Source organism: Dysidea avara, chromosome 7 (genome assembly GCF_963678975.1).
Source record: "Dysidea avara chromosome 7, odDysAvar1.4, whole genome shotgun sequence".
NCBI lineage: Eukaryota > Metazoa > Porifera > Demospongiae > Dictyoceratida > Dysideidae > Dysidea > Dysidea avara.
In genome coordinates, this window is record NC_089278.1 from 17,045,017 (window position 1) to 17,056,737 (window position 11,721).

Here is an 11,721-nt window from a genome sequence, read left to right on the forward strand (position 1 = left end):
TACCGGTGGAAATTATATGTTCGAGTATCTTACATGTTAAGGAAATTGGTCTGTAGTTAGAGGGGTGAGCATGACTTCCCTTCTTAAAGATTGGTACCACGAGGGCATTTTTCCAGTCTTGTGGAAGGACACTCTGTTCAAGGGAAGCTTGGTAAATTAGAGAAAGTGATGGGGCAATTTCACTTGACATTAGCTTTAAGAGTCTACCAGGGATCTGGTCTGGTCCACTAGATTTGTGTGGTTCTATGTTAGAAAGGAGGTACTCAACTCCTTCGACAGAAATGTTCAGGCTTCTTAATTCAGAGGAAAAATTGGCATCAGCAATAGGTGGGCAATTATTGTCTTCTCTGGTAAAGATAGAACTAACATACTTGTTTAACTCTTCAGCCTTTGCCAAATTATTAGTAACAACTTAACTGTTTACCTCCAAGGTAGGAGTTCCATTACAGTCTTTTTGCTGACTTTTGATGTATGAAAATAGTTTTTTTTATTTGGATGATTTGATTGTGGATTTATCAAGCTTGTTAAATAATTATTATGTGCTTTTCAACATTCACATTGGGCTGCCCTTTTAGCTGTACGGTAAGCATTCCAGTCTTCGGTAGAGCCAGACGTGCGAGCACGGTTATACAATCGCTTCTTCTTTCTAATATATTGTTTGCTGTTTGCTGTTATCCAGGGCTTGTTATATCTATTAGTAATTAACCTGGATGGTATTAAGTTAACACATTCCAAACAAATAGCTTTAAACTCTTCCCACATCTGTTCTATTGATGAACCTGGTGAATACTTGCTTAGAAATGTCCTAGTAAAGTTATTAATCAAATCTTTCAGATCATTCATGTTGACTTTTGACCTCAACAATTGTTTCCTTTTAGCTGGAGGCATATAGACAGATGATTCAATATAAACTACGTCATGGTCACTTATTCCTGGCAGAGGTATACATTTGTTAACTAAATTTGGTTGGTTAGTGGCAAAAATGTCAAGGGTGTTTGTAGGGAAATCAACCAACTGAGTCAAACCAGCATCACAAAACATGTCAAGGATGATATTACAGTAAGAAGAAGGATAGTTGTTCCCCGACACTGAACAATTTGACTAGTTGATGTTTGGAAGATTCACATCTCCAGCAAACCATATCACAGTATTAGGATTTTTATCGGTTAAGTCATTTAAGCAGTGACACATTAATTCTAGGTATCTTAAGTCTGTGTTAGGTGCTCTATACACTGATACTACTATTAAAGACTCACTTCGAGATAATTCCAGTTCAGAAGCTATAAGTTCACAAGGGTAGTTTCTTTCCATGAGTAAATTTTATTGCAGGCTAGAAAGACACCTCCAAGACCGGCCATCACTTCTATCACGTCTAAATACTTGGTAATCATCGCAAAACATTTTCACTGTTCTGTATGTCTGACCTCAACCAACTGAACCAAGATTCTGTTCCTACAATAATATCAGGTTTGTAGACAGAAACAAAGTTATCAAAGAGTGGTTTTTTTGCATGAATACTTTGGCAGTTTATAACAGCAATTGTCAATGCAATGTTATCATTATTATTGCTTGTGTTAAGAGTGGGTGAGACATTTCTGAAGTTACATACAATTGGTGTAGTGAGGATTATGATTACTGTCAGTTGTTAGATTAGAATCAATGGGAGACAAGGGTAAATCTAATTGAACTTTAACACTTTCTATATTAGATACACTGATCAGCAAGATCAGTCAGACTACGCTGTTTTATTGGTGGGAATGGTTCAGATAAAATTTCCGGCTGTTGTCTAGGCTGTCTTTTCATAATTGTGCCATTTTTGATGATAATTAGGTTCACTTCACCGTGTTGTTTTCTTTTCTTAAGTTCCTCTACCAGCTTCTTGTGTTTCAATCTCTGGAGTTTTGTCATGTCTTGTGCTATAAATATGATTGAATTTGACAAAACAAGGCTTCGATGCACAAAGTTTGATTAGGAGATATGGCGATTTAAAGTAATCATTGTGTAATAACTTCCCAGTGCCTACAGCTATGCAAACAAAATTTGCACCAATTATTCATCTATTTACTAGCTATCACTGAGTGGGTGTATACATTTCTGATACCCAAAATTTGCCCTGTTTTGGGCAGCTTTTTTCGAGCGGGTAATAATATCCAATCCAAAACAGCCAAGCTGTAAAAAAAGTGTGCGGCCCTCAAAAAGGCTATGGTGAAAAAAGATATGAAATCCAAGGTGGCGGCCAAGAAATGGCTGTGATGGTAGGTTAATGGTAAAAATTTTAATAACGACAATTCAGGTGAATTTTGTGCCATGACCAAGCGGCACAAAAATTCACCTGAATTGTCGTTATTAAAATTTTTACCATTAACCTACCATCACAGCCATTTCTTGGCCGCCACCTTGGATTTCACATCTTTTTTTACCATAGCCTTCTTGAGGGCCGCACTGTTTTTTTACAGCTTGGCTGTTTGGGATTAGATTTGATTTCTTTTTATATTTGTATACCCCAAAGCCGGCCTATGGCCGGCTTTGGGACTTTTTTAACCTATCTTTTTTCTTTACCACAGGAAGAAGAAAAGATGAAGTAGATGTACTTATCAGTAAATGTACAAATTATACATATATATATATATATATAATACATATATTGATTACAGAAATCTCCATGGTGGTTTCTTTGTAACTGAACACTCTACAAGGTGACTTCTTCTAGATGCTCTCTCTACAGGGTGAATTGTTTGTAGCTGAACGATCTACAAGGTAACTTCTTCTAGCTGATCTCTCTACAGGGTGATTTGTTTGTAGCTGAATTCTATACATGGTGATTTGTTTGCAGCTGAGCTCTTTACAGAATGGTTTCTTTGTAGCTGAATTCTCTACAAGGTAACTTCTTCTAACTGATCCTTCTACAGGGCAATTTGTTTGTGGCAGAATTTTATGCAGGGTGATTTCTTTGCAGCTGAACTCTCTACATGGTGGCTTCTTTGCAGCTGAACTCTCTACATGGTGGTTTCTTTGTAGCTGAACTCTCTACAAGGTAGCTTCTTCTAGCTGATCTCTCTACAGAGTGATTTGTCTGTAGCTGAATTCTGTACAGGTGATTTGTTTGCAGCTGAGCTCTTTACAGAATGGTTTCTTTGTAGCTGAACTCTCTACAAGGTAACTTCTTCTAACTGATCTTTCTACAGGGCAATTTGTTTGTGGCTGAATTTTCTACAGGGTGATTTCTTTGCAGCTGAACTCTCTACATGGTAGTTTCTTTGTAGCTGAACTCTCTACAAGGTAACTTCTTCTAACTGATCTTTCTACAGGGCAATTTGTTTGTGGCTGAATTTTCTACAGGGTGATTTCTTTGCAGCTGAACTCTCTAAATGGTGGTTTCTTTGTAGCTGAACTCTCTACAAGGTAACTTCTTCTAACTGATCTTTCTACAGGGCAATTTGTTTGTGGCTGAATTTTCTACAGGGTGATTTCTTTGCAACTGAACTCTCTACATGGTGATTTCTTTGTAGCTGAACTCTCTACAAGGTAACTTCTTCTAACTGATCCTTCTACAGGGCAATTTATTTGTGGCTGAATTTTCTACAGGGTGATTTCTTTGCAGCTGAACTCTCTACATGGTGGTTTCTTTGTAGCTGAACTCTCTACAAGGTAATTTCTTCTAGCTGATCTCTCTACAGGGAGATTTGCTTGTAGCTGAACTATCTACAAGGTAACTTCTTCTAGCTGATCTCTCTACAGGGTGATTTGTTTGTAGCTGAATTCTGTACAGGTGATTTGTTTGCAGCTGAGCTCTTTACAGAATGGTTTCTTTGTAGCTGAACTCTCTACAAGGTAACTTTTCTAGCTGATGTCTCTACCAGGTCACTAGTTTATAGCTCAGCTCTCTACATGGCGGTTTCTTTGTAACTGAACTCTCTACAAGGTAACTTCTTCTAGCTGAGCTCTCTCAGGGTGATTTGTTTGTAGCTGAATTCTGTATAGGTGATTTGTTTGCAGCTGAGCTCTTTACAGAATGGTTTCTTTGTAGCTGAACTCTCTACATGGTGGTTTCTTTGTAACTGAACTTTCTACAAGGTGACTTTTTCTAGCTGATCTTTCTACAGGGTGATTTGTTTGTAGCTGAACTCTCTACAAGGTAACTTCTTCTAGCTGATCTCTCTACAGGGAGATTTGTTTGTAGCTGAACTCTCTAAATGATGGTTTCTTTGTAGCTGAACTCTCTACAAGGTAACTTCTTCTAGCTGATCTCTCTACAGGGTGATTTTTTTGTAGCTGAACTATCTACAAGATAACTTCTTCTAGCTGATCTCTCTACAGGGTGATTTGTTTGTAGCTGAGTTCTGTATAGGTGATTTGTTTGCAGCTGAGCTCTTTACAGAAGGGTTTCTTTGTAGCTGAACTCTCTACAAGGTTACTTAGAAAGCTCAATCCAACTAATTATAGGTGTTCTGTTTTCTCCCGCAAGTAAGCTACGAAAGTAGTAGCTAGCTGAAACTGGCGCCAAATGAGATAGTCTACTTTTCAGGTTATATTAAGATCACTTACATCGAGCTAGAAAAATGCTTGTAATAAAATCAGCAAATTATGATGGGTGTTGTTTTAAACTAAGGAGTTTTGAGCACGTACACAGTGCAAAACCTAGAGCATGCTTTAGCATGCTCTCATCTAGAGGATCTGAGGGCATGCCCCCATAGAAGATTTTTTGAGAATTTACCCATCTGAGGTTAAATCTGGTGTAAATTTGGACCAAAAATTATTATTATTATTATTATTATTATTATTGGTAATACTGTGCAGACCTCTATTAGAGTATAGTCCACAGGTCACAACATACAAGTATACAAATTAAATAATTGCTAGTTTTTGATTGAACTGATCAATATCATTGGAGTCAATCACATTTTGGGGTAGATCATTCCAGATTTTGATTGCCGAAGGGAAAAAGGAGTACATATATAGGGATAGAGTAGAGGCTGGTATTATGGGACAGGGGGTAATATGGGTCACATAGCTTAAAACAAGTGTAGTGGGTTAAATCCTGCAGATTCAGGAGTAAAGAGATAGTACCTATTCAGATCATCACAGATAGTGATTATAAGTCAACCACAATACTAATTAGGGAATAATATAGCTCCTAAAATTTGTTATATCATAATGGAGGACTGTCAATGATTGTCTTTGTACCACTCACTATGCAGTAAAGAATACGAAGATGTGAAGTGCATGTACTAAGTCAACTAATCTACTTTGACTGTCTACAGTGTCCCTGCTACCTTTTACATATGAAATTTACCATAATCAAATACGAAATAGTCAACTTGCAAGCACAGCGTCTCATAATACCCCCATATGTCTCATAATACACACACCTACAGTGTTCCAGAAAAATGATTAAACAGACCACCAAATGTGATGAAAATTTTTGAAATTTTAGGATAATATAGTTTATGGGCTTACCTTTCCCTATTTGTATTGTGAAATACCAGGGTTACAGTTTAAGGTAATAGCAATGCTTTGAAGTTAAGTGTCTCATAACTACCACCACTACTCTATACATGTCTCATTTATCACGAGGGGTCCGACACTCTTGAAATCTCGTACGCTTCGTCAGAAATCACATTTGAAATCATGAAATCACACACTCAAAAGAAATCAGAAATCACACTTTTGAAAACGAAAATCGTAAAACTCCGTATATTTCCGTAAATTACGGACACATTGAATTACGCGATATTATTAATTGGAACATAACAGAAGTGATTTAAGGCCCGAATCACTTGATCTGGCACTGGTTCGGCTGCCAATCTCTAGAATTTTACAGCCCAAGCTGAGTCCACTAATGGTCAAAAGCAGAGTCAAAAGCTTCCATCACTGGAGCCATAGATTTTAGAGGCGCGTAAGCGCCTCTAAAATCTATGCTGGAGCCACACGAGTGATCTGAGAATCCATCTCGGAATCTTATTCAGTTTTAACTAGCAATTTAGGCTCTACTCGCAGCCACAAGTGACGGTACATCATAGTGACTGCATGGGTTAATGATGAAACGGGTAAACCATGTAGAAGGGCTGCAAACTATAAGCACACTTTTGCAAAGAAAGTAGTTCCCAGCATTAGCTTCGGGACAAATAATTATGCAGCTTGTCTAGAAAATATGTATGTCAGTACTGGTTAGTAACTAGCTACTAGGTGTAACTTTTCAAAGATTAGCTCACATAATATGATTCTGCTTGTTCAGCTGACCCACTAAACATCTTTACATAACTCGCAAGCAAACATTTCATATAAAACAATCCTGGCATACACAATGAAGACCATGGATGTATCCAGATCAGTTGACTGTGTACTTAGGTGTTTCCTGCCACTGTGGTTGTTAGTCAATATGAAATGAGATCAGGGTTGTTAACAGAGAGCCATTCCAGTTTTCAATACCATTGTGAAGGAAGGGATGTGCACGTTACTGATGTTAGCAGAGATATTGTTTATGTCAACTTTCAGGTGTGATTTAATCTATTGTGTATTATAAAACTGGTAGGTAATACATACAAGTAGCTATCTTTCTGCATATAAGTCAGCTTCATGCAGATTAAATACATCACATATTGATCAGATAAGGTTTATAAGTTCTGCTAAATTTTGCAGGTATGTTCATTGCTGGCAATGCATCATACTGGTTTGCATTATATTATCTGAAGAAATGATAATGCAGGATGCATTGGAGCTAACAGTGCATAGCACACAAATTTTACGGAGAACACTGATTACCTAATCAGTGACTTTATGGAAATACAATGCCAAAATGGTCCTCGACACTATGCTCGGAGGACATTATAGATTTTGTTTAGGTTTTATAATGTAGTTAAGTAGGTGTAGCTTGTAAGTAGTTTAGTTTATTGTAATTAGTGTGGTAGTTTGTAATTTGCTAGTCTTTGTATTCTTTTGTGCTTAACTTTTCTGTGTACTTGTTTGTTATCTATTTTTGTAAATAATTTTACACTTTTTTCATTACCTAATCATTACTGATTGAGTCCAAGTCTATCTCCTACCAAAGATACTGTTTTAAATTCATCATAACTCAGTGATAAAAGTGTAACTGAAATCATGTGGACCCACTGATGACACGCAACCATGTAATAGTAACCAATTCCAATATACTTAATTAATCACATGTATCACCATCAGCTACTTTTATTATTATTATTGCTGGGCATGCCGATGTGCCAAGGGGACGTGAGTAATGCTCCAAGGAAAAAATACACAAGATAACAACAGTAGAGTAAGCTATCTATTCTCGGACAACCTCTATTCTCGGACGCTCGTTCTCTTAAACTACCCACCCAATTTCGATCCCTTTTGTGTTACACACTTATTGGGCCAAGTCCCTACAGACCTTGAAAATTTATCCTTATTTGTTTCATTATCACGGAATGAGAGCCATCTAAAGTGACCATCCGAAATTATCTATCATCGGACGATTTGACCTATTCTCGGACAATCATCCACAATCCTGCTAATGGAATAGCAGACTTCTGCTGTTAGTGCCATGTTATAGTCTTGCCCTCCAGCTAAACTTATATTAAAACCAAAATAATTTTGTAGTAATGTAACGGAAATGACAACGAAGTACACGGAGGGTATATTATCGGACACTTGAAAAGTAACTGCATAAAGCTTGAAAATAGGTTTGATAGGTAGTTATAAGTAATAAAGTGATAATAAAAAGTGTTTTAAAGTAAAAAGTGTCTATAAAACCAAGATAGATAGTTACTGATATACATAAAGCTCAGTAGCTACACAGATAGCTAGTTACAACCAGTACAGATGTATGAAAACTTGAGCTTTTTAGCTAGAGTATGCTTTACTCCAGCACAGATGCAGTGTTTCCACTCTTTGCACCTCTCACATTGTACCCAAGTGGTTGATCGTGGATGATCACACTTTGATAGCTTACAAGATTTTTCAACCTTCTTACTTCCACCTACATGATGTAAAATGTCACAACATTATTAAAATCATACTGGTGCACTAACCTGCTACAACTCCAACTGTGCTTGAACTAAGGAAATGCTTCAACCAAAGGTTGTAGCGTTCATCATGTTGTAGGTCAAAACCATTTTCGTATCTTCTTTTAAACTTCTTAAGTTCTTCACTGGAGAAGGATGGTGATTGACCAGCTTCTGAGAATTAATTAAAGTGCAAAATAACCATCATGTAGCTATGCAAGCAACAACATTGTACAGTATACAGAAAATATGCACAGTACAGTATATATAGCAACTATGTAACTACAGTGAAACCTCAGTTATCTGGACCCCACTTATCCAGATTCTCGGTTAACCGAAGTGTGGAAATGACTGCTCTATTAGAGTAGCGACTGTTCTATTAGGGTAGTTGATAATACTGACATTTTAAAAATGTCCTTTAAGGTTATTTATATACAGTTTCAAAGATATGGACTTTTCAGACTTATGGACCACCCCTGGTCCCAAGGGGTTCGGATATCTGAGGTTCACTGTATGTATATATAATTATAAACTTATATCATTAATTGGGCCGCAAGCACATGCATCACAGCATAATTACACAGGCAAGCTAATTAGTCGTCATGTATGAACTACTGTATAATAACATTAATTATGCATATTTCATACCTAGCAAATTTGGTGTCTTGCTGCTAGCTGTACATGTGTCCATTGCGATGTCTTCATTAGGTGATTTCTTTCCTTTCTGCTTTTGATTCTTTTTCAACTCTTTCTCCTTTTGCTGTTCTTCAATAATCTTTAGATTTTCAGCACTGGTCAGGACTCGGCCATATGCAGCAGCTTTAATTTTAGGCCTTGTTTTTGGTAAAGATGTAGAAGCTGCTTCTGATAACTGCTTTTGTAAAACACTGGTTGAAGCTGGAATGGAGAATGAAACAAGTGAGGGTGCAGTATTGGACTCTATAGGTGGCTTTCTGCTGGTTTGTGGGTGATATAAATCCATCCATCGCTTGTACTCCTCATCTGGCTCACTCTCAGCTTCAAATCTCTTCTCGAATCTTTGCAATTGTTCTTGAGTGAATGCAGGTAGCTTAGTGGAAACCTCTAAACCCTTTGCCTGAGGTAATGGGCTACACAAAGGAATGAAGGGCAAACCAGTTTTTGAAATATCAGTAGCTGCAATAGGCTTTCTAACTTTAACAGCAACAGCATTTCTGTCAAGGGGATATATCCCTGTGGTTCTAAAGCCAGCCTTAATATTCAAGGATGTCATAGCACCTGTCCAGGCTTCATGAAGTAATTGACAAAAGACAAATCGATTTACAACTTTTCCTGGGTTTTTGGCCATATAACCATGACACACTTCTGACCATTTTGCTTTCAATGGTCCAAAACATCCTTTGTCTAGAGGTTGTGTGAGGTGAGTTGTGTTAGGAGGCAATACAAAAAGAACAACTTTGTTTTCAGCTGCTTTACGTATTGTTCCAGGGTGGTAATGGGAAGAATGGCCATCCATGAGTAAGAGAATAGGTCTTGCAGCGGGTGCATAATGCAAAAAATGGTTGTCAAACCATTTGTCAAATAAATCTTGGTCAATCCATCCACTCTGAGAAAATCCATAGATTGTACCAGGAATTTCTCCAGTGGCTAGCTCAATAGGAAATGTTTGTCGATCAAATATTACCATTGGTGGTAGGCTATTCCCTATAGCATTCACACAAGCTAATACAGTGATCTGTGCTTTGTCTCCAGTGCAATATGCAGTCGGATTTTTTATCCCCTTATCAAACACACCCTTTGGTGGTTTTGGATTCAAAGGAAACCCACTTTCATCTAAATTAAAAATTTGTCCTGGTTTTCCCAGCAAATTATACTGTTGGAATGTGGCTTCCAGTAGATCAAAGTAATGATCCATTACTTCTTCATCAGTAGCCCTTGCTCTTGCTTGGGACAAAGGCACTGGAGCTCTGAGTGTAACATCAGGATGCCTCTTAATAAAGGAATTCCACCATCCTTCAGTTACCAAGTGCTGAGTTCCTTTTTGTTCTGCAATTGCTTGAACAAGTGCCAAAAGCTCTTTCCGAGATTTGGAGAAACCAACAGAGGCACAGCGACGTAGAAAAATGACTAACTCCTCTTCTTCTTCATCATTGAGTATACGACTTGGTCCACTAGTGGAACCTGGCAGCACTCTTCCACTAATCCTGTCTCCCAAAGTTGACTTTGGAACTCCATAATGCTCAGCTGCACGTCTTATGCTCATACCTTCATTGAGTACAGCATTGATGGCTTTGTCCATAGACTCAGTACACCACTGTTTAAATTTTAAAGGTCTTTGTAATGTTCCTTGGTGTAGCAACTTGTTTGAACTGTGACCAGAACGAAACACCCGTTGATTAAGAGGAGGGATTGTGCACTGCGACATTATAAATCAATTGGCAACCACCCTAAGTAAGAGACGCATGTTTAACATATCCATATGATATTATAGATCACATTCAGGCCACCAAAACAGTCTGGTAAGTGTACACACTTGCACGTAACGTATACAAATATCTCGCATAAGGCTCACCTTACGCCTCCTAGTCTGTCAGTAATCACAAAAATAGATAACAAAGAAGATAAATTGTATCTATTGTAACAAATAACTTCCCGCGCTAAAGAATTTAAAAATAACGCATGCGCATCAAGGTGAACTCATGTCCGAGAATACACGGTCACGTATTACGTTGATAACTTTCCGTGCATTGTGCGAAAATAAATCGATTGTGGTATAGTAGTAACCCAAGGATAGATGAACCAAGGGGAAGTAGTAGTAAGTTTATAATGTTAATTGTAAAGGGGTAGTACTCCCCATCCGAGAATATATCGAATTTTCCGAGTATAGATATTTTCGGACAGCCAATCAGTTTTGTTGTAGTTCAGTGATGCTTATATCCAGTATCCTTATATTACAGTAACAGGCTGGGCATAGCCTAAAGTTTCCACAGTACGAAACATAAAAGCTTGTGTACAAGAATCGTTGAGTTATTGCGTCCGACTATAGAGGTTGTCCGAGAAAAGGTAGCTTACTCTACTGCTTTATTATATCTACCGGTAAAGACGATACTCGACAATGCCTAACATTGCCTATACCATTTTTACTTTACAGCACAAGTATGTAGGAGCTATATGATAATGCTTTCTGACTCAATCACTGAAGTTGGCAAATTATTCCAGTCGATGACAGCTCTTGGAAAGAAGGAATGCCGGTTCATGTAGCTAAGTACCTGGATGAAGTGGTAAGGGTAATGGTGTCTAGTTGAACATTGTGTGGCTAAGAGGATAATGGTATTGATAGGCTGCAGATAAGTCGTGGATTGCCTCATAAAAATTCCGGCGGCTAGCTATAACTAGGCCAGTGCGGCATTCCTTGATCCACGCCTATTATTTTTTTACCCTTAATTGTTAGAATATAACTTATGCACGAAGTTCTGGGACGGCTTCTATTCATTTTTCGACAGCCTCTTTACACTGTTAGCTTGCCTGTTAATCATCAGCACTACCGTACGACCACAACCACAAACCATCACCGCTACTGGTGCCTGGAATCATCTCAGCCAGACGGCTTTGGCCCCAGCATCTTTGCTTACGAACTAGACTCTAGTGAAGATATAACTTTTACCATCCAGTTTACTGATGACGAAGTTTCTGGACCTATTCTAGCTCCATGAGAGTCAACAATGGTGAAATCACGGAAATC

At 38.0% G+C, this 11,721-nt stretch overlaps 1 protein-coding gene across 1 annotated transcript; it reads right to left on the reverse strand.

Moving 5' to 3' along the window:
- Nucleotides 1-7,693: 7,693 nt before the first annotated feature.
- LOC136261258 (uncharacterized) lies at nt 7,694-10,869 on the reverse strand. The gene is made up of 4 exons (XM_066055228.1): nt 10,552-10,869; nt 8,649-10,426; nt 8,028-8,174; nt 7,694-7,975 (listed from the first exon to the last, which is right to left on the reverse strand). The coding sequence occupies exons 2-4, from the start codon at nt 10,402-10,404 to the stop codon at nt 7,800-7,802; spliced, it is 2,079 nt and encodes a 692-aa protein (XP_065911300.1). The 5' UTR covers nt 10,405-10,426; nt 10,552-10,869; the 3' UTR covers nt 7,694-7,799.
- Nucleotides 10,870-11,721: the final 852 nt, after the last annotated feature.